The sequence below is a fragment of the Balaenoptera borealis genome (assembly GCF_965194805.1).
Source record: "Balaenoptera borealis genome assembly, chromosome: X".
In the NCBI taxonomy this organism is placed as follows: Eukaryota; Metazoa; Chordata; class Mammalia; order Artiodactyla; family Balaenopteridae; genus Balaenoptera; species Balaenoptera borealis.
In genome coordinates, this window is record NC_138881.1 from 115,830,291 (window position 1) to 115,854,497 (window position 24,207).

Sequence of the window (24,207 nt, forward strand, 5' to 3'; positions counted from 1 at the left end):
ATCACCACTGCCAGGATGGGAACACCAAGGCTCAAGGGAGAAGGGAGGCCTGTTGCTTTAAAAAGTGAATCATCAAAGAATAAAAGGTTGTTAGTTTCTACCAGAAAAGCCAGCCTGGAGACTGAGTTGAGATGCGTGTATCTAATAAGAGAATGATAAATGCGCATCCTGGCCTGAAACTGAATTACTGGCTGTTATGTATACTTCCTTGATCAAATTATGAGTTTTCCAGAGAGTAGAAACTATCCCCCAAATACAACTTAATGTTGTATTTGCTGCCATGAGGTAGGGAAATAGGAGAGAAGAGAGACTGTGTTTCAGTGCCATTACTAGTTCTCTAACGTTGTTAGGAGATAACAAGTTGTCTTCTAAGGAGTAGCTGACAAGCCACCAGGAGAAATACATTTGATCACTTTATGGGGATAGGACAGTGTTTATTCATTGCTAATCACCAAGGCCTTCAGATTTCTGGCTTTTTAATTCGATTTCGATATGGACCAATATTTTAATCCTTCTTGTGACTCTGCAGTTAAGCTGCCATTGGCTTCAATGAGCAAAGAAACCTCTCTGCTGTTGTTTTGTCATCCTTCATGTCATAAATCAAAGGCAGGGTGACCCTAAGTCATAGTTATTTTGAAATTAAAAGATTCAGAATAAGGTCTTTTATCTCTACAGAGCCACCCAAACATATGGCCCCACGTTCTTCTAATCAAATAGGAATATCCCCTCAATTCTCATCTTCAGGGGGACAGATATGGAAGCAGTTATACCCTTCCTGCAAGTCAAGACATTTTCAGATATCAAGCATCAGAGGTGGCTTCGTTTTATTGAACTATTAATTCAAATAGTATTACACCCATTCTTCTCAAAAGGCAAATTAGTATGAAAATGAGGAAGACACAAAACAGGAGACAACAGAGTTAAAGAAAAGGTGAAGATGAAAATAAAAACATTTCCCTTGGCATGTTCCTAAATACTCTTCTACCGTCTTTCTCTGCTACCATTTAGGCAAGACTGATATTCTCAGTGACATATTCTCAGTGACATATTCTCTTTCTGGGATAAAGAAACCAAGGAATTATCAGAGTAACAGACATTGTGCTTGTTACAAATATGCGCCCTTAACATTTGGCACATAATTTTGCTCTCTTTTGGTTGGTGAAAGCTGCCATACTTCATCACCAGGCTGGAGCACAGATTCTCTTCTCCTCCAACCAAAGTCACTATGGTTGGATGCCTCTCTGAATAAAAAGGTCATGGATGTCCTGAGGGGGGAGATGGAATATATATATGACATTTTTTTTTAAATCACATGAAAACAGGACTGTAGGAAGGAGGCCAGATGCTTGATTAAAAGATGGTGACAAGTCCTTGAGCTTTGTAATACTTTCCTATATTGCATGAACTCCTTCAAATTTACTATTGTGATCAGGATTTTCTATCCTACAAGCAAATGCTGGGAATCCATGACTTCTTTTTCTCTGTAGATTTTCAACATTATCTACTTGTAAGCATGTATATCTTGGTGTGATTCTTCTGAACAACCTTCAAACATCAGTAAAAGCCCAATGACTGGCATTTTGGAAGCAACAAACTATACTGATAATAGATTGGCTTTCAGAAGTTACTCTAAATCAGTGATTTCATTTTGGCCCACATGACAATGAAAGGAAAAAAATGAACAAAAGAATAAAGCTTTGATGATTATACTTTCTCTTGCCAAAAGCCTCCTGGAACAGGAAGAAAAAGATTTTGGTAACGATCTCCACTCTCCATGTGGCTTTCTTATAACACAGAGCGTTGCTGGTACTGGGCCTAATTAGACTCTCAGATATTTGTATGTGCTTCTTCACCCAAATTCCAGTACTCACATAAGATTCCATCATAAGTGGTTTTTATGGAAATAATCACATCACCGAAAATCACAAGTATCTGGAACAAACTAAAGAACTTATTTTGGAATTGGCTGCTGAGAAATAGAAAGCTGTTTTTGGCAAAGTGTAATCTGTCCTTAGTATATCCTGAAAAGCCAGGGAGGTATATCAGGCCTTCCATGTACTATTTTACATGAATTCTGAGGGCCCTGGACACAATACAAAAATGTCTTTTAAAAGATAGATGATTGTGAACAATCGTAAATAAGTTATCTGTACCAAATCTCAGATCATCATAAATTATGGAAATAACCTGGCCCTTATAAAAACATCACCAACCAAAAGTAACACCAAGACTTTATAATAATGCAAAAACAGTTGGTAGATTTTATCAATTCAGTAAGGAAGAAGAAAATTAATTCCAGCTGTATCATAATACACATAAACCTCTTTGACCTAATTTAATCACTTGTAAGACTTATCCAACTCTAACTTACATTTCACCCCCAAATTTCAATGAGTGTTTCATTTTTCACTTGAGCGCCGTACACACACAGTCTCATTAGAAGAGGTCATGCTGGCAGCTGGCATTGCACGGATCAAACTGTAGATGGCTTAGCTGCCCTGTCCATTGCCTTCACCTGCAGTGGAACTGGTGGGCGGCCACAGTCAAGGTCAATTAATGTCTCACGCTTTGGCAGAAAGACCACGAGAGGAACTCTCTCTTCAAAATGCTTCACGTGAGAATAAAATGTTTCAAGGTATGGACATAGTTTACAATTGAGAGTCTATCCATTTGTAGTAAAGCGATCTCTTATTTCTACTAATCATAATAAAATGTTACAACAACTGAAAGAGAGAACTGAAGACTGTACCTTACAGAATTTAAAAACCAGTCTTGCAAAAATCTTCCAGGTCGCCAGAACGGCCACTGAACCCTTTTAAACCCACAGTTACTTCACCTCCTGGCAATGATGAGTTTCTGGCCTTCTGAAATCTACGTGAAGTAAGCATGTTAATTTCTTAGCATAGTTTCCTTATTTATCGGAGGTCTCTTCCACAGCATGCTTTCTTTCGCCCCCATCTAAGGTCTTCAGGATCCTGTTAATATTTGTACAGAGATCAAGTGTATTCATTTTAAGGTCTGGGTTCACCATTAGCTTCTGGCTCCTTGTTTAAAGGCGGTACAGTAAAATTGTAAATAGTGTCAAAATATCATCCCAGAAAACCTCTAATGCGTCTAATACTATTTATAAATAATTCATACAAATCAAGAGGGAAGTATTCGTTTCACTATTCCAGGAGAGCAAGACTACGGGAAATCTTCAGTCTGAAAGAAGACAATGCCCATCATCAAAGTATACAAAAGTGAAAGGCTGGAAGCCACATTTAACACAAGGACGGCCAGCTTAAAAAGTATCCAAACCTTGTACAAGAGAGCTTCACTGCAACCCATTCTCTAAAGAATTTTTCATATCTGAAAACATTCATAACATTATTCAAGATACACTCCAGATATTCTGAAAACTAATAGATCCTGTCAAAACTATATGTAATAAGAAAATACCCATTAAAATTAGTTATTCAACTGTTGTTTTTTTTTAATCTGAGAATTGTTAAAACAATTTGAAGTAGGTTTCTAACCAATTGCTTGACTGAATTTAACCAACTTTTGTTTTTCAGGATGATGTGCAAGTACAAAAACAGTATAGTATCTGTAATACAGATACACACATCCATAAGAATATAATTACATAATAAATAGTATATTTCTATCATACAGACACTGTTTTTGTGCTTGCAAATATATATAGAGAGAGAGATATATAGATATATATCACATACAGATATCATTTTATAGAAAAGAAAGAAAATATTGCAATGCATTATATAAAGTCATTGTCACTGGCTGAATTTTTTTGTTTCAGTGAAGCATAAAATCAAGTTAGTATCTTCTCTATGAAACCACCAAAAATTTGTCTTACTCACTGTAAAGGGCCACCATTTACATCTCCAGATGAGTAAGTTGACATCAGAACTCATATGCAAAGCGGATAGCTTGCATACGGGAGTATGAGTGGAAAGCAAATGCAAATGCTCTATTCTATTGCTGAAATAGAATTAAGCATAGAAAAGTGTACACTTCTCATTTGCTGCCAAAGAACATTTAAAGCTCTGTTTGGAAGGGAGGAAAAAGGGGAGACTTTGAGATGTAAAAATTTGCTTCCAAAACTATAGACTAGACTCAATTTGGAGTAATTTCCTCAAACACCCAACTTTGAACGGAACCACGCGGCAGAAAGACAGCTGTACTGAAGATCCCATAATGTTGCGAAAAGGGCAACTTGAAATCGGAACAAAGGCACTTCTAGAAATTGTACCAGAACCATTTATGCGAACGTGTACACCGAATGCCAAAGGACTAGTGAATTTTGTCACCTCCAACGCCATTCACTGGTAAATCGCATGGATAGTATTTGATCTTGGGTGGGGGGGAGGGGCGCGGGAGAACATGAGCTGTTTTACGGTAAGTATACTTCTCAAATGTCATTTTGGAAATCAAAACGTACACAGATGGCAAAAAGTTGACCACATTTGGTAATGTGAAAAATGTCCCTGTTTGATATATGCAAAACAGTTGGAAAAATGAATGAATAATCTTTCTAGAGACGAGGCACTTCACAGATAGATTTGTAGCACGGATTGCGATGAATACCTTATTGACCTCAGTTTAAGTAACAGCAAGTAGAGTTTTCCAAACCTGTACTTGAGCTGCAAAGAAAAACAAACTACTCATCGTTTCCTTGAGGCATGCATTTCACTATGGCAAAGCGCACCGGGCGTGCATGACAGGGGAAGTCTGGGCCTGCTTCAGCCAACTGAGTAGATCATGAGCATTCTTCGAACACAAGGCAGAAAAGGCTTTATGGAGTGGAGAAGAGTGAGAAAATTTGGAACAATCTTCTCATTATTTCATTTTGGAAGGGCCATTCCTCAGCCGACTGCTGCTTCAGGAAGGCGATGTGATGGGACCAGACTCGGCCAGATGTTGGCTACGAGAGCAAGCAACTTAAGCAGCCAAAACGGGGCAGTGTCATGACACCAGCTGAACACGTGTCAGCTGCGAGAAGCAGGAAGACGCTGCGCACCGGGCCGAACGTGACTGTATTATACAGTGTCCCATCTGAGACTGCATAACACACCCACTGGCAAGCCACGGGGCCTCGGAACGATGTCAGGGGCCGAACAACACACAGCACAGCAGAGGGCAATGCACAGTCAGAAAGAAAGAGAAAGAAAGAAGAATGAGAGGAAACAAGCAAGACACACGTCCGTCGTGCACAAACCTTCGGGCTCTGTGTGTTCTTTGTGATGGACTTGCTTCAGCGGGCAGCAGAAGATTTCGTGACACTTAGCACGAAAGGGGGACTCTTTTTTCTTTAATTCCGCAGATTGGATGGAATCTTGCCGTAACATAATGTATTCCTGTGTGCCAGGGGGGGCGTCATCCAGAACTGTGGTCACCACATAACAAAATGAACTCAAGTTAGAGCTTCAGGAAAGCAGCGAACGTCTTACATCAACCCTACTCCCAGGGAAGACTACAGAAACAACATTCCCAAGAAAAGTTTCAAAGAAAAGCATTGCATAGCTTGGGGATTTTCTTTTTAAGGGCTTAGTTTTACAATACGAAAGCCCTGGGAATAGTTTACTCAGCTATACACACCTCGATTGCTTGTATAATGAAAATGTAACAGTGTTAAACTGTCCCGGATGAGCAATAAAACATATTAATACCAATAACCATATTGTATCTAAATAAACACCATGGAGAACTCACATGTTTCAGCTTGAAATCTAATATAACTATTTACAGGTGAAAAAGGCTAATGTCCACCAACTTCTCAGTGTATTACTTTAGGTTTTCTTTCTCAGTCTGCTCCTGGTGAGGGCCCGGCTTCCATGCACTATGTACTAAGTCTGACAAAAGAATTCATTTTTTCCCCAAAGAGAACTGGGGCTGTCACAAACATTCTTCACATATTCGAAACCCCCTGCAGAAGCAGGGAACTGACCCCAGCATGGATTTTTTTTCTCTTTCATGCCCTTCCCAATGAGGCCGTCCCATTTTACCAGGAGTGAGTCAGTGCCCCTAAAGCTATGATTAACGACGAGCTGACTCATTCTACTCCCCCAAATGCATACACTTAACATGCATTGAGAAAGACTGACACCAGCGGCACACTTCCTATGGGGAGAATAATGCTGCGGTGTTTGTAAAATACCAACAGCTTACGGCTGAAATTAGATGGGATCTCAAGCTTCCATGTTTGGCAAAACATTCCCAGCTCACTGGCTGGGATCATAAGGGACATTAAGAACTTTCTTTCACGTTGGAGTAAAAATGGTATAAAAACCAACATAACTTTGAAATTCGTATTATGAGTTTAGAACAAGTTCTTGATAGATTGCTTGTATGTGGAATTGTTGTCTTCCTTTATAAGTCATTAAATTATGCAAGAAGGTGATGAATATTTTAGTTACTTCTCTTTCTATTTTCCTCTAGCGCCCAGCAGCACTAATCAAAAATACTATATAGACAAACCACCACTGCTTTTCCTGGCAGAGCTCCCTTCATCTACTAGGCATGTGACTATAACTTCTTAGAATCTGGTCGTTGAATGCACATCTTCGGTAGCAACAGCTGCTATTTAAACCATTTGCAACCATTACCTGCCATGAGCAGTTAGTTACGATAATATAGACACTTATCAAATTCCAGCATCATAGGTAAAGATAAATTTTGATTTTACCATACAAAACATTTTAGGAAAACCTCCCAAACTTGGAACTCAAAAAAAAAAACAAAACCACAAAACCCCACCCATGATTATATAGAAGCTGAGAAATCCCATTTTCATGCACTGTATATAAGAAACAAATTTTAAGATTAAAGGACAATTGGAGGATTAAAAAGAAAAGAACAACTTTTGGATAATATGTAGAGAACTTGCTATTCAGAAGTACATGATAAACACCAGTAAATTGTCTTCCATTTTCAATACCAAAAATGACGTCACAAATGGGCATTTCTGGAGATTAATGACAGGCTGAAGGTAATAGCCTTTGGCTGACTCTCCAGCCATCAGCTTTTCCCCGCTGGTCATTAATTCCCAGAAAATGCCTTGCACTGCCATCATTATTGTTTAATTAGATACAACTGGTTATCTGTAACATACAACAAAATTCTAGTGAAAGCAACCCAGTGACTGATACAAGAACCAGCCCCCAAATTCATCATGATGGGAAAGCATGAAAGTCACAAAAGTGCAAGATAATTGCTTTCCACAAAATTCTCTCTCTCCTGTTCTTTCTTCAAACTGAATTTAGCAAGTGCAAAAGGTGCCAAGATGCGAGCATTTAAGGTGCCATCTGAGTAATGACCACAGGCACAGAACATTTCCTTGGAAATCGTGAACATCTGGGAGTTAATGGCTTAGCTTTGGGTCCAGGCCGTCTCTACTCAATGCCCCAAACATCAGTCAATTCAGGCAAAACAGAAAGAAAAAAAAGAATATTCAATCTATCAGTACACCTGGGTGTCGTGTTGACACGAGAGCTAAAAATATTTTGGACTTCTTAAACAGAAGTGGCATCATACACGCAACACCTCACACAGGTGTATAAAATCTCTGAACGTAAATTTATTTTGGATGAAAGATTAAAACTATTATATTAAATTCATTTATTCTTAGGGCTCCTTCAAGTAGGACAGTGGATGCATGTGCAATTGACAGCAGCAGGAATGAGAGGGGACTTCCCACAAGACCCCAGCATCAAGGCAGGTGGGTACCTTAATGCTACTTCCTTACAAAAAGGATGAGGAGACAATGCTTCCAAGGGGCACCAGCTCTAGAAAAGAGAGAGACTTGTAAAGAAGTCAGCTCATGAAAACAGGAAGAAAGAATGGGATTTACCTTTCCCTGGCTTAGTACTATGATTTCTGCTATTTTCCCCCTTCTAGTACATTTCTTCTTGCACACCACTTCTAGCCTCTGAAAACCACTCTCGCCTTTGTTCATTGGAACCATTTGTCCACATTTACTCAATGACTCCTGCTGTTCTTCTCAATAATATTTATCTAATCTTGAAGGTGCACGAAAGACTCCAGTGATTAGGTAGACGATAGATTTATACCAAACCTCTTCCAGTTTCAGAGGTTCAACTTGACTCTCCAAGACAGATCAGATGGTAAGAGTGGCTTATCCCTCATGGTTGATTTCTGGACCGTGGGGCCGATGCTTTGAGAAAGTCCGCGAGCCCCATGACAACAGCAGCCAAGGAGTAGGCCTCTGCTGGGAAACGGCACCCACTCAGCCCTTGATCAAGTGCCCTTGGCCTTGATCACCTACTCAGAATTCCAAAGTCCCACAAGAGTGGTTGAGATTTGGAGGAGACAAGTGCACACATGCAAATTCACACACCCAAAGACACGCAGACACTGACAGGTGGCATACGCAGACATGAGGGTGGCAAAAATAAGTGACTTTACTGGTAGCATGACAGTTAAGGGCACAATTTATGAAAGACCTAGTTCCCATTATAAAAGGCGTTTACTGACTAACCATTAGATGGGCAAGCCTGCATCCAGGGTTGGTTTCCCAGCATCAGTACTGGATTGGCATTAAACCACCCCCACTCTCCCCCAGGCTTCTCAGCAATCACCTAGATCAAGGTCACGGTCAGGGGTCAGGGGGCATTCATGGTAAGGGAAGAGAGTTTACATCTAAACCTGATGACCTGGTCTGAGGTACTCATGTTCACAGAAATAGTGTTCCCATTTCAAACTGGATATAAAGAAAGCATCAATCTGTAGCAAAACAATCTTTGATAAAATTAAAGATAATTCCAAGTAATATACTTCTTAAATGTATTTTTTTAGTTAAAGAAGTTAACAATCATTTATCCTTTCTATGTTTAGAAAATCCACTTCCGGAACTTCCCTGGTGGTGCAGTGGTTAAGAACCCGCCTGCCAGTGCAGGGGACACGGGTTGGATCCCTGGTCCGGGAAGATCCCACATGCCGCGGAGCAACTAAGCCCGTGTGCCACAACTACTGAGCCTGCGAGCCGCAACTACTGAAGCCCATGTGCCCTAGAGCCTGTGCCGCAACTACTGAGTCCGCATGCTGCAACTACTGAAGCCCATGCGCCTAGAGCCCGTGCTCCGCAACAAGAGAAGGCACCGCAATAAGAAGCCCACGCACCTCAACAAAGAGTAGCCCCTGCTCGCCGCAACTAGAGAAAGCCCACACGCAGACAAAAAAAAAAAAAAATTATCCACTTCCTGTTTTACTCTATAACTTTTATCAATAAATATAACATAGGTTACATAAAATACCTACCCCAATATTTAGTAGTATCACGAACACTACAATCTTCCACAACATTCCAAACACAATTCCTTTAGCGATAACTTAATGCAACCCCTTTGTCTTAAAACATAAGGTAAATAAAGCTCAAGAAGGGGAAGTGACTTGACAAGCCACACAGCTATTGGAAAAGCCCAGCCTAGAAGCCAGGATTCCAGTGTGTTTACCAGAAAGTCTAAAGTAAGACTGCTTTGTACAAACATTGATATATTTAACAGGGATGGGGATCACCGGTATTTCTTAGCTTCAAAGATTATCTCTGTCTCCGACGAAGTTTTCTGTCTTTATTCAAAGACAGAAAAGCAACCAGAAACAACCTAGGAAACTAGTTAGACAATGCCACAAAGGCACCTGGTCCCTCACCAGGCCACTGTGATTCACAAGGTGTGCTGGCTTCAACCTGGAAGCAGTTAACAAGCCCTCAATTATTTGATGATGCTGTTTTTTTCTTTTTTCTTTATTTTATTTTTATAAATTTATTAATTAATTTATTTTTGGCTGAGTTGGGTCTTTGTTGCTGGGCGTGGGCTTTCTCTAGTTGTGGCGAGTGGGGGCTACTCTTTGTTGTGGTGCACGGGCTTCTCATTGCGGTGGCTTCTCTTGTTGCAGAGCACGGGCTCTAGGCTCTAGGTGCGCGGGCTTCTCATTGTGGTGGCTTCTCTCGTTGCAGAGCACGGGCTCTAGGCTCTAGGTGCGTGGGCTTCAGTAGCTGTGGCGCATGTGCTCAGTAGTTGTGGCTCGTGGGCTCTAGAGCACAGGCTCAGTAGTTGCGGTGTGCAGGCTCAGTAATTGTGGCACACGGGCTTAGTTGCTCCACAGCATGTGGGATCTTCCCGGACCAGGGCTCGAACCCATGTCCCCTGCATTGGCAGGCGGATTCTTAAGCACTGCGCCACCAGGGAAGCCTTGTTTTTTTCTCTTTTTAAATGAACTCTTCAGAAAGATGACTCAACATAATTAATGACATGATTTTAAATCAAAGCAAATCTGAGATCACCAGGGCAACAGAAATGAACACAGCCATGGGACTACCAAAGTTATTAGACATATATTAGTGACTTCAACAAGCAAATACTTGAAAACATCTATGAAACAGAAAATATGGCAAAATATACAGATTATCAAATGTCCTCACATAATGAGAAAGAAAGTGAGAAGAAAACAGAGTAATTAGAGTGATTACTTTTCCCTGTCACTGAGCACCTGTCAAGCTGAAAGGTACATCAACCACAGGATTGGTTGGTACATCTTAACCACAGGAGTTAAGACCTCCATTTTGCCTCCCAACTTACACTCTATCTACTTATGTGTATCTATTGTTCAAGCTTTACTGCCACACTGGATACTATCAAGATGGCAGGTTTAAATGTAAATGAGTAACTTAAATAAATAATTCACTGAACTGAATTGATCAATACTAATGATCATTTGATTTGGCTAAGATAGAAATAACTGTAAAATATTTCTAGAAATTTCAGTTACCTTTGCCTTTGCGATCTCCCCCATCTCCATGCAACCCCCAAGCACTATCCAGCCTTCCTCCAATTCTGTTTGTTCAGGCTGTTTTGCTCTTTTCATAGTAGAATACAATGCAAACTCCCTACCACGGTGGCCACCCACCTCCTCAATTCCATCACATGCCTATCTTCTTCCACACACTAGCTTTACATTAGTATCTAGAATATGCTAGGCTTTTTCCTGCCTAAAGACCTTGTACTTGCTGTTCACTCTGATGCCCCCTTTATGTCCTTCAGGCTCTACTCAGATGCCACCTCTTCTGAGATGTCTTTTCAGCCATGTTAGGTAGGTTTGCACTCGTCACAATCTGTAATTATTTTATGTATGTAGGTAGGTATGTATGTGTCGCTCATCTGACTCTTCCCACAAGAATACAAGCTCTCTGAGGCAGAAACATTCTTTGTCTCATTTGCCATTCTATATGTGGGGTCCATCATAAAACACAAAGAATTCTTATGAATCAAATGAAGGATGCCCTCCTTCTTCACCCAGCCTTCCCACAAAGCTCACTCTAACTCTTCATGTCCATATGACATTTTAAGAAATTTATCCTGTCATGTCTTGAGACAGCTTTCTGGTCATAATCCTAGGTTTTTACTGAAAAGTTAGACTGATAATTATTTTCATATATATGGTCTTTCCTCCACAACTTGAATGTAAGCTCCCAGAAGACCAGAACAATGTCTCTTTTGGTATCATCCTTGCTTTCCTAGTGGCCTACAATGCTTTGCACATGGTAATTTTGCATGCATAAAATCAGTCCCTTCTAGGGAGAGTCCTGCCTCCCTTGAAGGTGTGTGCTAAGAAGAAGGGGTCATAAATGGAAAGAGTCCAGCACATTGCCCGGTACCTGGCAGGCACATAGTAGTGGCTGCAATGGAGGAAACGCTGCCCATGACAGAGGTGGAGCCGGTGAGCACTGTACCAAGATCCCCACCCTGAGTCACAGCTGACTTCCCGGGTGACCTTTGAATGCCACGTCAGATCTCTGAGCCTCAGTTTTCTCATTTCAAAAATAAGTGATGTGGACTAGGCCAGGGTATCGCAACATTAGCACTTTGACATCTGGGGCTGGATAATTCCTTGTTCCGAGAGGCTGTTCTGTGCACTGTAGGATCCCTGTCCAACCTGTGACAACCAAAAAGTTCTCCAGATATTGTCAAATCCCCCTTTACCAGTGGGATGAGAGCAAAATCATCTTAGTTGATTGAGAATCACTAGACTTGATGACAGGTAAGCCCCCTGTGTTCTATAAACCTCTCTGTAAAGCAGTCATACCAGTCCTGGAAGCCCCTTTGTGACCTTCGGAAATGCTCAGCATCTTGCAAGGACTCAGCTCTTCTATTCAGGGGAGTTTGGCCCACACAGTCCACACCAAAAAGCGAGGAAAATGCACTAGTGAGCATGCCAATCATCCGGGTAACAGAAAGCCCCCAACAAGATGGAAAGCACTACGGCTACACACCAGTGGGGTCCTCACTCAGCCCAGGGCAAAGGCTTTCTCTAGTGAGTGATGACACTGTGCGGCACCAATGGCATTGCTCAACTCTAGGGGAGTATCTTCAGGCACGTGCTGTGAATAACAGACAGGGCACAGGCTACCAAAGACCCAGCTCAAATGCGGATGAGAAGCGAGAAGAGGAGACAGAGCAACTCTCTGTGGCCTTATCTAAGGAGCTTCCTTGAAGGCCGGCATTCTCATCATCAAAGGGCCCATGTCACCAGGAAGGATGCATCCCCCTACTGAAGACAGAAATGACTCCCTTAAGAAGAAAAGTGGCAGCTTCCTCTAGCAGAGCAGTGTGTGCTTTCAGAAGTCCTCTGCCCCAGCAGCAATGACATAGGTTTTGTCCCCACTGCCATTTCAAGCACGTGAGAAAGAAATGCCAAGAAATACATTCCACCTTAGAACACTGGGTGATGCTAACACAGCTCAATATACTGTTCAGAGAGCTGATACCAGCCCATTACTTTCAAGTTTTCTAGCCTGATGTCATGGCATTCCTCTCCCATGCACCCTGCTCGAGTCCAAGCGAAGCTGAAGTATCCATCATAGTCCACTGCAAGGCTTGCTAAGACACAGACTGCTGGGCCCCCTCCACTAGAGTTTCTTGTTTCTAATTAATTTATTTTATTTATTTATTTTTGGCTGCATTGGGTCTTCGTTGCTGCATGCGGGCTTTCTCTAGTTGCGGCGAGCAGGGGCTACTCTTTGTTGTGGTGCGCGGGCTTCTCATTGCAGTGGCTTCTCTTGTTGCAGAGCACAAGCTCTAGGCGCGTGGGCTTCAGAAGTTGTGGCATGCAGGCTCAGTAGCTGTGGCGCACGGGCTTAGTTGCTCCGTGGCGTGTGGGATCTTCCCAGACCAGGGATCAAACCCGTGTCCCCTGCATTGGCAGGCGGATTCTTAACCACTGCGCCACCAGGGAAGTCCTCCACTAGAGTTTCTGATGGAGGTGTTCTGGGGTGGGCATGAGTATTGTCATTTCTAACAAGTTCCCAAGTGCTGCCGCTGCTGGTCAGGGATCACACTGGCAGTATGATTGCCCCAGCGGTTCGTTTTACCTGCTCCAGCTACCTCTGCCATCTGCATCCTTCTCCGCCAGGGACAAACACAATCCATACCAGTGGTTCTCGGCGGGGCTGAGCATCAGCATCACCTGGGGAACTCTAAAAACTAAAGCACCCATGGGGCCGCCCCAGATCAATTACACTAGAGTCTCCAGCCTGGGGCCAGAGCACTGGTGGGTTTCCAGGCTCCTCGGGTGATTCTACTGCACAGCTAGAGTTAAGAATGACTGTTTTAAGCCATTCCTTGCTTTCTCCAGTGAAAATTCCTCTCTCATCTTTGGAGGGTGGGCTCTGGCCCCTGGTTATCTTGCTACACTTGACCCTTGAACAAGATGCGGGGTTAGGGGTGCCAAATCTCCACGCAGCTGAAAATCCACGTATAACTTGTAGTCAGCCCTCCCTCTCCGCGGTTCCTCCATGCCCGTGGTTCCACATCTGCGGATTCAGCCATCCGCGGATCACGTAGTCCTGTAGTATTTTCTAGTGAACAAAAATCCCACGTGTAAGTGGACCCTGGCAGTTCAAATCCACGTTGTTCAAGGATCAACTGTATTTCCATTTCTTTGCACACCTCAGCCCATGGCGGCCACGTCCCCTCGGGCAGTGGTGCTATTCACTGCGTAAAACACTACAGCAGCTCATATCTCCCCACAGCCGGTGCGTTCCAGCCTGAGCACTCAGCCACGGTGGTTTGTCCACAGTTCTACCACAGCATGAACCCACCCCCTGCCCTGTGTTTTTGTTGTGTTTCAATATGACTATCTCCTCACTAGCCAGTTTTGTTGCAGTGACTCAAAGCAAGCTCTCTTCTTATTAATACCCCTCAAGGTCAACGTCTTGGGCCGGTGAGAACAGGTGTCTTGGCCCTGAAGCCAGTCTGTGATGCTGCATCTCACCGCTCGGGTCTCTCCTCATCGGCTCCCCACATAGGCTCCTCACCCTCAAGGTCCACCCAGAGCCACTGCAAACTTCACATGTGCCCCAACTTGAACCACAGTGCAGTCCAAGCTCATGGTCACAAGACAAAATGGTACCAAGAATTCATCAGGAACCTTGTTGGTGACTGGCTCAATAAATACACTAGTCCTTCTTTCATGACATCACAAAAAAAGGAGGTTTGCATTACATTTTCCAGAAATTGCTCCCTTGAACCCTGTAATTCAGGGGCTCTCCACCCTAGCTACAAAATCAGGATCACGTAGGGAGCTTTTATAACATGCCCATGCCTGGACCCACCTCCAGAAATTCTCCTTTAATTGGTCTTGGAGCGGGGTATGGACCTTGGTAGTCAAGCTCCCCAGGTGGTTCTAAGGTGCAGCTAGGGTGGAACCAGTGTGTCTAATCAAAGGAGCAAGAGAAAAATTAAAACCGCAAATGTAAGCACAATTAACTGCAAAGATGTTTTCCTGAACAAAGGAGGACGCGCTCTAGAAGATACTACAACTTCAGAGTTCTAAGCCCCTGAGTTAAATATGGAATACAAGTGGCTCTCTCAAGGAGAAAGTTTTAAAAGCCTTAGGGAATGAAAAACGATGTACTGGCAAAGGCTTCATAATCCACCAGTCCTGGTTCAAATCCCACTTCTAATCCCAAACGCCCACTTCTCCCCTCCCCCACCTCCCTCTCTCTTGGCAACCACAAGTCTGCTTGGGATTAGCAGATGTAAACTATTATATATAGTATGGAGAAACAACAAGGTCCTACTGTAGAGCGCAGGGAAACATTCAATATCCGGTGATAAACCATAATGGAAAAGAATATGAAAACAGAGTGTCCATATGTGTATAACTGAGTCACTTGGCTTTACAGCAGAGATTGCCACAGCATTGTAAATCAACTCTACTTCGATAAAAAAGTAATAAAATTTTTTTTTAATCCCAGTTCTGAGACCGGAAGTGGTCTCGACAGTGTGAACTTGGGCAAGTCCTGTCTCCTCTTTGAACCAATAAAACAGTCTGATAGCTATTTTGAAGTCAGGACCCTGGACCAGCAGCATGGGTATCGCCTGGGAGCTTGTTAGACATGCAGCCCCGCATCCCTGCCAAGTCTAGACCAACAGAGTCAGAATCTGTATTTTCACAAGGTTCTGAGGGGACTGATAGTCATATTAAAGACTGAAATGCACCTAGAACAGTGGCTGGCAGATAGTCATGCAGTCGGCGCTCAGTATGGGTTCATTCCCTTTTCCCTTGAGGCCAAACAACTATTTGGGTGGCAATTAAATGTATACTCCTGGAAACCCAGCCACAGGATAGAAAAAAGAGCACTGAACTCTGGAGACCTCTGCCACCTACTGCATAACCTTGGGCCCGTCAATTTCCTACCTTTTACAGACGATCCAACTGAATCAGAGTTTAACCCCTAACAAGGTTGTTTTTAAAATTAAAAGAGATACTTGGATGGAACCATCCAGCACAATGTCTAGCCTTTGATAGTTATTCCATAGGTACTAAGTACTCCCTAAGCATTAACAGAGGCTGAATCCTATTTAACATGAAAGTGACTTTCTCAAGAAAACAAATGTCAACCACCTACTTTCTAGCTGGTCCAGACAAGGCTTCACACGGCCCTCATGTTAGTTTTCTAACCAAAGTACGGAGAATGACCGACAGGAGAAAAAGACGGCTGTACTGCTCACAGAGTAATAAAATGACCGACAAATGGTATTTCTTCCAGAATGCCATCTGGAATTTCTTGAAAATGCTTCATTATGACTGGTTTCATTGAAAAGTTTTATTTGGTCTCACTTATTTTGTTTTTTAATACAGAGTGCTTCTGGCCACGATGTCCTAGGGGCTAAAATATCTAGGCAGCCTTTAAAGATTACTTATAGATTGATTCTAGGTATGGCTTTTCTACCAAATTTTGCCTCTTCCTCTGTGCATAATGATGGAAGTCACTGGCACCATTTCGTAAGCGGCCTTTCTCTTCAGACACAGTAAACTAAGGGGACCGCCCGCAGCATGTTGTTCCAGCCAGCTCTGCCATGTGTGTGTGTGTGTGTGTGTGTGTGTGTGTGCGCGCGCGCGCATGTGTGTGTGTGTGTGTGTGTGTGTGTGTGTGTGTGTGTGTGTGTGTGTGTGCGCGTCTGAGGCTAGAGACATGCCTTTGCCTTTAATAACTATTAGTACAGGAGCTCCGGTTAGGCTCACAGAATGATGTCATAGCTACTCACAGAAACGTTCTCGCCTGAAATCTTTGATCTTAAGACCTTTCTTGGGCAACATCACAGGCTAAATTGCTATAGAAAGCCTATTTTCTCCTATCAATCTTTTCCATTTTTAGAGCATTAAATCTCAGAGGAATGAGGTTTCGTCACGTACATACTAGAGAGTGCACTCTCAAGCATTACACCCGTCTTTCTAGAAAATGTGTTCATTGTCACCATACTTCTTCACATGGATGGCATGCTAGAAGAGGCCTGCACTACGCATGATCACTATTTCCTTCGCATTTTTATTTCATGTTTTGAAAGCTAAGCTCTAATTAAAATCTCATGGCTGCTCCAAATCTCCTGAGATATCTCGAGAGCCCAGGAAAACCCACCTCATAGGCTCTGCTGACAGCCAGAAATTCCTCAGTCCTGGTGATAGTGACTGGAAAAGTATATTGTAATGTTGCTTAAAAATTATATGATTGGGAGAGTCAGTACCATCAAAGTCGCCTCTACATCTCCATGTCCCCCCAAAAAGGTATCTAAGCAGCAAACTCATTTTACTTTACCAGTTATAAAATACTACCCTCACTTTCAAGCAAGCAGAGTTCTCTTACTTCCTCTTCCTGCCACTGTTCCATGAGCATGTGTGCTTCTATCACTTACTGATGTGTCCTTCCAGCCCCAGCGACATTGAAGAAAGTTCACTCAAGTACATTAGCAGTCCATCTTGACTAACCCTCTGGCAGGAACCATGAAGTAAATACCAATATACGGGCTGATCTATAAAAACCCTTTCTCAAAAACTATAAAGTATGCATATTATCATTGTGGCTTTGTGCTACCTGGCATTCAACATAGTATGGCTGTGCCAGTGGATTGAGAAGTAGTAAAGGGGGAAAGAAGGCCCTGGAAAAGAGATGAGAGAAGGCTCTTTCAACTGATCAGGACGTGAGCCCTGGCATGTCTTATTTCATTTAAATGATGCTCTGGTTAAATCTTTCCCTCCCTAGTTAATCGCAAGCTGCACTCAAGCTCATCAGAAGACAGTTAGTTCAAAAAATGATACAAATGAACTTATTTACAGAACAGAAACAGACTCACAGACTTAGAGACCCAACTTATGGTTACCAGGCAGGAACTGGGGGGGATAGACTGGGAGGTTGGGATTGACATGTACACACTGCTATACATAAAATAGATAACGAACAAGGACCTACTGTATAGCATAGGGAACTCTGCTCAATATTCCATAATAACCTAAATGGGAAAAGAACTTGAAAAAGAATAGATACATGTATATGTATAACTGAATCACTTTGCTGTACACCTGAAACTAACACAACATTGTTAATCAACTACACTCCAATATAAAATAAAAATGTTTAAAAAAAGGCAGTTAGTTCAATTTGGCCACAACATCAAATTCATTAATTTGCAAGCTCAAATTGTCTTCAAAACCTCCAGGAAATGCAGTTCTCACCTATATTCTGTGAAAGAATTCTTCCCCCTTAAGATAGTTCAAAGAGTTGAACTTTTTAGCTAATGAAAAGCTTTAGAACAAAATTCCCAATTACAACAGCTGATATCCAGAAAAGAATTCTCAAACAGAAATATTCCAGTAAAATGAGTGCTTTTCTCTGCACTCAGTCCCGCCATGGTTTCTAACTCCTCATTCAATAAATAGAGCTGGTGCTTCTTGCTCAGGAGGCCTGTCCCTGCGGGGATCACAGATGGAAGAATATAGTGCGCCAGGTTAGAACCTACTCTAAATTGTTTCTGAAAATTTTCAAAGCTAATGGCATTTGAGTTTACTCTTGGCAGCATTTCTGTTTAAGAAAAGAGGCATTATGAATGTTTGAAAAGCCTCGAGCCATTAAATGTCCTTAAAATAGCATTTAATGATTTAGGTGTAAATGAATCATGAACACTTAAATAAAACTTCCCCCTCATTCCCTACAAACCCAGCTGGTTAAGTGAGGTTTTAGCAAAAGAGCACTCCTTAATCCTATTAAAGGCAAGGTCTTCTGAGGTGGGTTCAAAGCTGGATTTGGTGCTCCCGTTTAGGACACTAGGAATAGTCACATATTTTTTTAAGTTATCACAAAATTGCAAAGTTGCATTTTTCTTCTTTTTTTACTGAAGTATAGTTGATTTACAATATTGTGTTAATTTCTGCTGTAGAGCAAAGAGATTCAGTTATATATATATTATTTTTCATTACGGTTTATCACAGGATATTGAATATAGTTCCCTGTGCTATAGAGTAGGACCTTGTTGTTTATCCATTCGATACTCACATTATATTTTTGAAAGGAGTAAAGTAGAGTGCCTGGTGTGTATACACACTTTCACATATTTCCAATATCCACAACAATCCCATAAGGCAGGTGTCATTATTGTCCCCTGTTGGCACAGAGGAACCTGAATGTCAGAGAGGTTAAGAAACATATCCAGAGGAACCCAGCATCAAGATGAAAGCTGGGATTCAAACCCAGGTCTTCATGTCTCCAGAGCCTTTACTCTTACTCACTATGCCGTATCTTACACTTGATTTTATATCCATGGTAGGCAGAACAATGGCCCCTCAAAGATGCCCACACCCTAGTCCCTGGAACCTGTGCATATGTTACCTGAAGGTTACAGATGTAATGAGAGTTACTAATAAGCTGACCGTTACAAGGATTATCCAGGTGGGTGCAATGTAATCATATGAGCTCTTAAAATCAAAAGAGAGAAGTCTCGGTCACAGAGATGAGAAGGAAGCAGAGACAGGCCAGAGTAAAAGTGTGAAAGGACTCAACAGGATGTTGCTGGCTTTGAATACTGGCCTGAAGGAGGCCAGGACCAAGGAATACACGTAGCTTCTAGCAGCTGGGAACAGTCCTCAGTTGACAGCTAGCAAGGGGACAGTGATCTCCATCCTACCAGGAACTGAATACTGCTAACAACCAAAATAAGAAGGGAACAGATCCTCCTGTAGAGCCTCCAGAAAGAAATACAGCCAAGCCAAGCCAAGCCAAGCCAAGCCAAGACTAAGGTCTTGGCTTGGTGAGATGCGTGTCTGACTTCTGACCTCCAGGACTGTAAGATAATACATTTGCATTGCTTAAGCCACCTAGATTGTGGTATTTTGTTAGGGCAGCAGAAAACTAATACAATATACAATGTTTAATGCTGAAAACCTAACTAGGTTCTACAGCCCATAAGCCTTCAACAGGTAATTTAATAACAATAATCAAATATCATTATGTGGAACTGACACATCTTCATCATCTTCAGCCTAAGAAGAAAGCATATGCACAAAGATGCTTCCTTTGGCCTTTTTATTTTCCACTGCCTCTCATAATACTACCTATCAATATTCTTTCAACAAATATTTATTGGGAACCTACCATATACCAGGCACTATTCAATGTATACAGTATACAGGAAAAAAAATGGAGAGAAAAACCCTCGTCCTCATGGAGTTTATACATTTGGAGTGGAGCTGAGGGGTAAACAGAGAGTAAATAAATCAGGAAGATGAGACTTCCAAGGGTCTCTGAGTCACTCAAGGGAAGGCAGGGGCTCGGAATTGCCGCTAGACCCATGTACATGAGAAATAAACTTTTACAAGTTAAGCTCCTGCCACGTCAGTTAGCTTTCCTTTAGGGCAATGCAAGGAGACGTCAGAGCAGAGGCCTGAGTGAAGTGCCATGGAGATATCCAGGAGAAAAGTGTTCCCAGGAGAGGGATCAAAAATGCACAGATCCTGAGGGAAGAGTAGGACTTGCTGTTTTGTGTATTTTTTTTAAGAAGATGAAGAAAGCCAATGTGGCTGGAAGTGAAAGACTGAAGGGGAGAGTGGGAGGAGGTGAGGTCAGAAAAGCAACAGGAAGCCTGCTCACTAGGCCGTGTTAATACCTCTGGCTTCAATTCTGAGTGGTGGGGAACCATTGGATGGATTCAGGCAGAAGAGTGATGGGATCTGGCTCATGTGATCCACAGCTCATTCTTGCCACTATATAAAGAACAGACTTCAGAGGAGGAGGACAGAAGTAGAGAAACTGGTTAGGAGGCTACTGCTATGATCCAGGCCAGGGTTGACAGCAGTTAGGACTTGGTGGTATAGGCGGGAAGAAGTGGTTGTATTCTGGGTACATCCTCTAGGAATATAAACTTTTATGAACAGAAGTATAATGGCGAACACTATGCAGCATCTAACAATGCTGCTTAATATAGATACCCTTTGAAAATGGTAATTCCATGGAATATACACTTCCCAGAGGGAAAAGTCTCCTTTCAGCCTAGGAGAGACATCTCCTCACACTTAGCTCTCTCCTGCACAAATGTCATTGTACTAAATGTGTCTATATAGACTGGGAGCCAGGAAACTTTCACACAGCAGGAAAGTATTAATGGCAGTGATGGAGATGAGGATGGGCAGTTTGCAAAACAACATTCTTGAGAAATCGATTCTTTTGATCCTTTACACCATTCCTGTTTCTCTTCCATCAATCTATTTTCTTCTGTCATTATGTCAAAGATTCCACCAAACCAATCTAACACTTCAAGTGCTAGTGGGAGAGGAGAAGGGTGGGAAACAACCTCAGAACCGAAGCGCCCGGACACCTAGCCCAGCCTAGGAGCCAGTTAGTCCCTTTGACATGCCTCCAATATTTGCATTAATTAGACTCATACAGAGAAACCCACTCATTTGAAGAGGGTCTGTTGGCACCATCAAGAAATTGAAACACGCCACACTTCACAAGCTTGAAAAATGTCAGCTGGGGAATGGAAACATTTCCCAGTTCTCATACCAGAGATGGCCTTCTGCTTCCTTCCTAATGGAGAGTTAAGTGGAGTTAAAGATTGCACCAAAGAAAGCCAGGGCAAAATGTTCCACATAAATCCTCTCCCAGCCAATTAGGCATTTATTTGCTGAGTGGTGGAAGAGATAGAGGTCCTATGAACTGCAGAACTGCAATCGGTAACCTTCCACAGATATCTAGAGAGCAATTCTTTCTTCTTTCCTCTCCCAATGTCTCTATGTAACACTTGTTTAACTGACAACTTCTCAAAGACAAGCTCAGTGCATGTGAGATAGTCTCAGAAGCTTGAGACATCACCTCTGAGGCAGTCAGTCCCTAGTTGACAAAGAGATCCTCAGGTCAAGCTATGGCAACCTGGAAAAAACATTTTGGGCTGAGAGCAGGGTGGGTCACAGTCGGATATAGGAAGCAGCAATGATGGACTGAACCACAGGGTACTTTGGATTGCCAGCCTTTTCCTGCAGGCTAGTTTAGACTTTCCTCTGTTCTACATGGAAATTTGGGAGCCCCTCCTGATGAGCACGAGAGGAACATGGCTTTTATGCTGACATCCATATTTAGGGTGATTGGAAATAACGGAGGAAGTGGCAAAGTGAAGCAGAAGAGGCAGTAAGCATGCCGAGCTGGGAATCTCCAGCCAGGGGAGGCCTCCTGCCTCTGCTCTTGGCTTCATCTTTGCCTCTTTGCCCCTGAGCAAGTCCAGTTTGCTTTTCTTCTCCCAGAAGCTCGCCAGAAGCATACTGCAGACTTGTAATACGCCCCAGCAATGGCTGCAGGAAACAGCCTGAGGAACGCCCCTCAGCTCACGGGGTAAAGCAGGAACTGGTTGAGTCCTGTTGCCATGATAATTGGATTAGCCCCGCTTGTCAGGGAAAAGGGCCTGCGATTATTGAAGAGTACTGTAATGGTTAATTTTATGTGTCTCCTTGACTGGGCCATAGGGTGCCCAGATATTTGGTCAGACATTATTATGATGACAGCAGCTACTGCTTCCTGGATGCTTATTAGGTCCCAGGCACTCTTCTTATGTGATCATTTTTATCAATGTGTCTTGCCAGATTGCTAGATTTGGAAAAGCCCATACATACATTAACCAAAAAAAAAAAAAAAAAAAAAAACCAAGAGGCAGACCCATTCCGAGATCACAGGACATGAGCTGCCCACCTTCAAGTCGCAGTCTGTCTCCTTCCTCCCAACTGATGACCCACTATTTTACTTCCTCTTTTTCCATATTTGAAACTGATCTAGCCCAACCATAAATCTAATAATTGTGGGTTTCAGTATTTTCTCCATCATTCTGCTCTGCATGTGTCCCCAGTGCCCTGGGCAAGCACATTGGGTCTGCGGAGTTGGAATCTTTCCTCCAACTCTTTCAGTGTTATGACAGAGTGAATTTTTACTTGATGGGAAGATATTTTGTATTTCATTCCATATTTTATAACCATGTGTTTATACACACTGGAAAAGGTTAAATTCAACACTTCAACATAATTCTGTGCTCTCCTTGCTCAGAGGTGATTATCCTAAATGAAATTTGTCAATAATCAGCATCATTTCTCTTGCGTGCTATCAAAATGTTTTAATGCAGTGAGTGAAAAACACTGAGTGTTGTTATCACGATGATACAGACGAGACGCAAACTCAATGCCATGTGTGACCAGTAGAACAGTAACCAGCTCGATGTGTTTAGCATTTCAGTTCTAAAAGTACATTCTCATATAGTCCTTCATTTTTATTTAATTTTGATCTACCTAACAACTCTGTGAAATAAACAAGGCCAGCATTGATATTATCCTGATTGCTACAAGGAGGGAAGCTGAGGCTCTAGGAGTTATTTGCTTAAGGTTACCCAGAAAATATATGCCAGAATTAGGAACACAACCAGGTCCGATCCTAAAGCTGGCATCTAATACACAGATAAACTTCTTAGGTTCAATAAGCTCATTAGCATATCCATTTATTCAGCATCTACTACATATCAGATCTGTGCTAGACTCTGAGACATACAGACATGAGCAAGCCAATGAATGTTTACATGAGGTTAATAGGTGAAAGAATCGATCTCGGCTTCTTTTCATCTCGTCTTATGCAGCTCTTCAGAAGGAAAAGGTGTATGTGCGGGGGTATGTTGATGTGATAACACAGACATTTCTTTCCTTGAGGTACCACGCTAGACACCATGCATGCACAACGTGTACAAGCAGAAAACCTTGTGACCTAGGCCCATTGCGGGCCAGTGGCGGACACAGACGCAACCCTGCAAGGAAACACCCTTAGACGGGGATTATTCAATTAAGGTTTGCCAGCACTGGCCCTTGAGAGCAAGTTCCTCCAGACAACTTTTTAAATTTTCCTTCTTGAATTGAAATTCAGAAATAACAACAACAAAAAGAGTAGAAGGGGTCCCCCCAAAACAGGCTGAACTATACTTCCAGAGGGAAACACAAAGATGTCATCAGTACTTCCTCATACTCAGCTGCTGGAGGAGATGGTAGTACTTTTCCTCACTGAATTAAAAGGAAACAAACCCCTAATTTTTTCCATGTTTTGGCAAGAAAATTATAAGTAGCTGTGCCCCCTGGGTTTGGCATGAACCTAAATACAGGCAGGTGTCTGTAACCCCAACGTGTGAATGCTGTCACGTGGTGGCACACGCGTCACTCAGCATTTGGGGTGGGAGGGGTGGGGGGAGGCCTCCTTAGCTCGATGCCCTACAGGACCGCCCAAGCCCAGGCGGGTGGTTTACAAAGGGTGTTTTGCCCAGGCCAGGCTTCCTTTCTCCTGCTGGATGGGGCCTAGTGCCAACCTGCAGGTACCCTGGAAACAATGTAGAGGGGGGTAGGGCT

At 42.6% G+C, this 24,207-nt stretch overlaps 1 protein-coding gene across 5 annotated transcripts in view; it reads right to left on the reverse strand.

The window, feature by feature from the left end:
• FGF13 (fibroblast growth factor 13) overlaps positions 1–24,207 on the reverse strand; it is a 533,641-nt gene that overhangs the window by 208,584 nt on the left and 300,850 nt on the right. For 4 of the 5 annotated variants that reach the window (XM_082376177.1, XM_082376178.1, XM_082376179.1 and 1 more), the window contains one exon: positions 5,222–5,389. The exons of the other annotated variant lie outside the window; for it this stretch is intronic. In XM_082376177.1, the coding sequence (XP_082232303.1) occupies positions 5,222–5,389 (168 nt within the window). The remainder of the gene's footprint in view (positions 1–5,221; positions 5,390–24,207) is intronic. 5 annotated transcript variants of the gene reach the window in all.